The sequence below is a fragment of the Neoarius graeffei genome, chromosome 18 (genome assembly GCF_027579695.1).
Source record: "Neoarius graeffei isolate fNeoGra1 chromosome 18, fNeoGra1.pri, whole genome shotgun sequence".
Lineage (NCBI taxonomy): Eukaryota > Metazoa > Chordata > Actinopteri > Siluriformes > Ariidae > Neoarius > Neoarius graeffei.
The window spans coordinates 63,925,159-63,928,428 of NC_083586.1; the positions used below are offsets into that span (position 1 = coordinate 63,925,159).

The 3,270-nt window shown below is 42.4% G+C and overlaps 1 protein-coding gene across 1 annotated transcript; it reads right to left on the reverse strand.

Moving 5' to 3' along the window:
• Positions 1-2,978, reverse strand: cldn31 (claudin 31). Its single transcript, XM_060899592.1, has 2 exons — positions 2,919-2,978; positions 1-1,060 (listed from the first exon to the last, which is right to left on the reverse strand). Exon 2 carries the CDS (start codon positions 866-868, stop codon positions 197-199), a length of 672 nt encoding a protein of 223 aa, XP_060755575.1. The 5' UTR covers positions 869-1,060; positions 2,919-2,978; the 3' UTR covers positions 1-196.
• Positions 2,979-3,270: the final 292 nt, after the last annotated feature.

Below are 3,270 nucleotides of genomic sequence, written 5' to 3' on the forward strand. Positions count from 1 at the left end.
GATAAGTTATTAAAACAAATTAGTTTAATATAATTACATTACAATCAACACAAAACCAGATCACTGTCTTTCAGTGCTACAGGAAATCAGATTGTTATTATTTTTTGGTCATGTTTAACCTTTTTTACTTTTCATCTCTGAAGTTTGTTTAACTTGTCATTCAGTGTCATTCAGTGTTTTCGTGACTTGACGATCCTCAGACATAAGCCTTGTCCTGTTTCCCTTCTGTCGTAGCTGCAGGATGAGGATTGTCCTTGGTTGGCCCCGCCCCTTTGCCAAAAGTAGGCTTGGATGAAACAGAACTAGGGGCGGAGCCTCCTTTGTACAACATGACCCCTCCAACCAGCATCATAAAGGCCACGCCTCCTCCGAGATACAGTGCAGGGCCTAGCTCACGCTTGAGTGGTGGTGCCACGTTCGGGTCGTAAAAGTCCCGAATCACAGCGAAGGTGGTCCAGAAAACTGGCAGAAAGAAAGCCACGCCAGCTGCCATGAAGACGGCACCGGCCGTACGCACCAGGCGAGCTTTCACATCATGTGCACCATCGAGGCAGTGCGTGCACTTCATCCCAATCACACCCAGCGGTAGGGCCAGCAACCCAAGCAGGAGAGACAAAATAACCATCACACGGCAAAACTGGGTGGAGCCTGCCAGAGCAAGGGAGGAGTCATACACTTTACACTGAATCCTCCCCAACTGTGATAGGCAGGTCATCCACAGCCCCTCCCACAGCACCTCCGATACCACGAGCTCATCACCAACGAAAGCTGATACGCGCCAAAACGGGGCAGCGCAAACCAAAGCCCCGCCCACCCATCCTGCGATCGAAACCACGAGACCAAGGACCTGGAGACCTGTCGTAGTCATGGTGCGATGAACAAGAACGAGCTACGAGGCTGAGATTGTGATCAGGGATATGAAATAAATATGAAATTGTTGTCGATTTTTCCTCCGAAGTCTGGTTAGTTTGTCTGTAAGTTCATTTTCTGCTCAATAAAAATGTCTTTCGGAGTCAACGAGACCGGACAGATGGAGAGGAAAGAAGGTGCAGTAACAGGACTGTGGGGGGAAAAGCACAGAAAAGGAACACGATTAGTGTGAAGAAACAAGAGCAGGATTCACGTAACAAACGTCCAGAAAGTTTCTGCAAATATTATACAGTACAGCGCATTAAACCAGGAGCTGTCAAGAGTTTTTTTTTTTTTTACCATAGTCCGATCTAAACTACAGTTTAATCAGTATTTAATCAGTAAGCTGAATCAAGTGCTTCAGGAAAAAAACAAACCAGAGCGTCAGCGACGCAGTCGCTCACACGGCTGTACCATGAGAAACCAGATTCGTTTATAATTAGCTCAGATGTTCTTCATGAGAACGATTAGATCTTCCAAACAAAACAATCAGAATCAAAATCCATTGAAAATTGAGGGAGGAGTAGCGATTTTTGTGAATTGTAGACGGACGGATGGATGACACGTGATGGCAAAAGCTCATCACCCTGTAGCCAGCGAGCTAAATATTGTCGCAGAGATGCTAAACTTGTAAAAAAAAAAAAGCTGTATTTCAGTGACTCAGTTTTCTAAACATAAAAAAAACCCTCTAGCTTGTTTTGCAGAGGCTCTGTAGCAGTTTATCCAATCACACGGCGGTACAGAAATTATTTAGCTGAAGGCAGATCATCAGACCAGACTAGCGACATGGCTAAAGACATCACGTCAAACATAGATTGTTTCAAACAGATTTTTCATTTCATTCACATTCTCTGGTCTGATAAGCAACCTCATGACATGACTTTTACAAATTCCACTTAAAAAAAAACTGAATATTTAAAGCGAGACGGCCTTTCAATTTCATCAAATCGGTGAAATTTAGTTCCGTCTGAAATGTGGTGATTGTGATATCTGTTTATTTCTGTAATATCACAAAATATCAGGCCATTCTGTGGCTGGGAAGTTATTTAATTTGAGGGGATTAAAGCAAATAATGTGCATGAAATCGCTCGCTTGGCGCAGTCAAGCAGACAGAGGAAGTCCGTGTGCGCATGCGCAGGTTTACCTTCTTCTTCTTTTGGGTTTTACAGCAGCTGGCATCCACAGTGTTGCATTACTGCCATCTACAGGTTTCCCTTTGAGCGTGCACTGACAGTTCCATCATTCTGTCGCTAAACGAACAGCTGATCACACCGAGGTGCTCGCTGAGCGCTCATATTTATTAGTTTGGTCCTGTGTTTCCTTTCCTTCGTATAGAACATAACGTCTTTTCTTCTCGCTTTCTTTCCGTTACTGTAGTTGCTCTTTCACGTTTCATTCGCACACTCACGTCCTCCATTTTTCTCTCCGGTTTCAAATCTGTATCCCACAATGCCTTGCGTGAACGGGGAAAGCCCACCACATAATGTGATGCATGATGTAGTATCTTGAATTGAGTCATGGTGAAGCAGGAAAAATTAGCGCAGAATTTAGGGCCATGTGGCCTGAAATTCATTAATTGTTCTATTTTAAAAAAAAATGAATAAAATTGGAAGTCTGTGATTTGAATTCTGTAGCTTTCGGTCACTAAAGAAAAATAATTGGGTGTCGGGAAAATTATTTTTATGACCTACACTTAAAAAATCTGAAAGGCAGTACAGCTTTAATATTTACGTAAATGTTGTCACAACGGTTTCAGTCGTGTTAGTCGATAATCTGGATGTTTGTAAGAAGCAAATCTGATGTATCCAGACTTTCACAACTGTTTGTGCTCCTAAACAATTCCACTATACTATAAAACTAAATACAAATCCACAGTCAATCACTGAAGCAAAGAAGCAAACATTATTGTGACATTAGGAACGAATAATAATAATAATAATAATAATAATAAACACAGCGTTATATATTTGAGGCCGATGACTGCAACAATATCTTACAGGAGCACTTACCAAACCAGCGTATCAGTGCTGTCCGTGTTGTTTGTGAGTGATGGAAGGGTGAAGATGTGGCTCTGAAGTGTGTGTGTGTGTGTGTGTGTGAGTGTTTCATTTGCTTTACCCGAAAACAACCCCTTTGTTCCTAAGGTGTAGGAGGAGAACAGCTCTTGGCTGAATTATATCATCTCACACACATGTATGTAAGCATGCATACACACACACACACACACACACACCAGCTACCCACATGTAGTAGTAATGCACCCGTTCTCTCAGTAAATCACAGAAAAGAACAACAAAAACCCTTCAAAACTGGACAAAGACCCTTCAGAGAGACAGTCAGCCAGTATGTCCATTATCTAAC

Bases quoted from the DNA above. Each gene is read 5' to 3' on its own strand.
- cldn31 (XM_060899592.1), bottom strand. From the start codon at position 868: ATGACTACGACAGGTCTCCAGGTCCTTGGTCTCGTGGTTTCGATCGCA.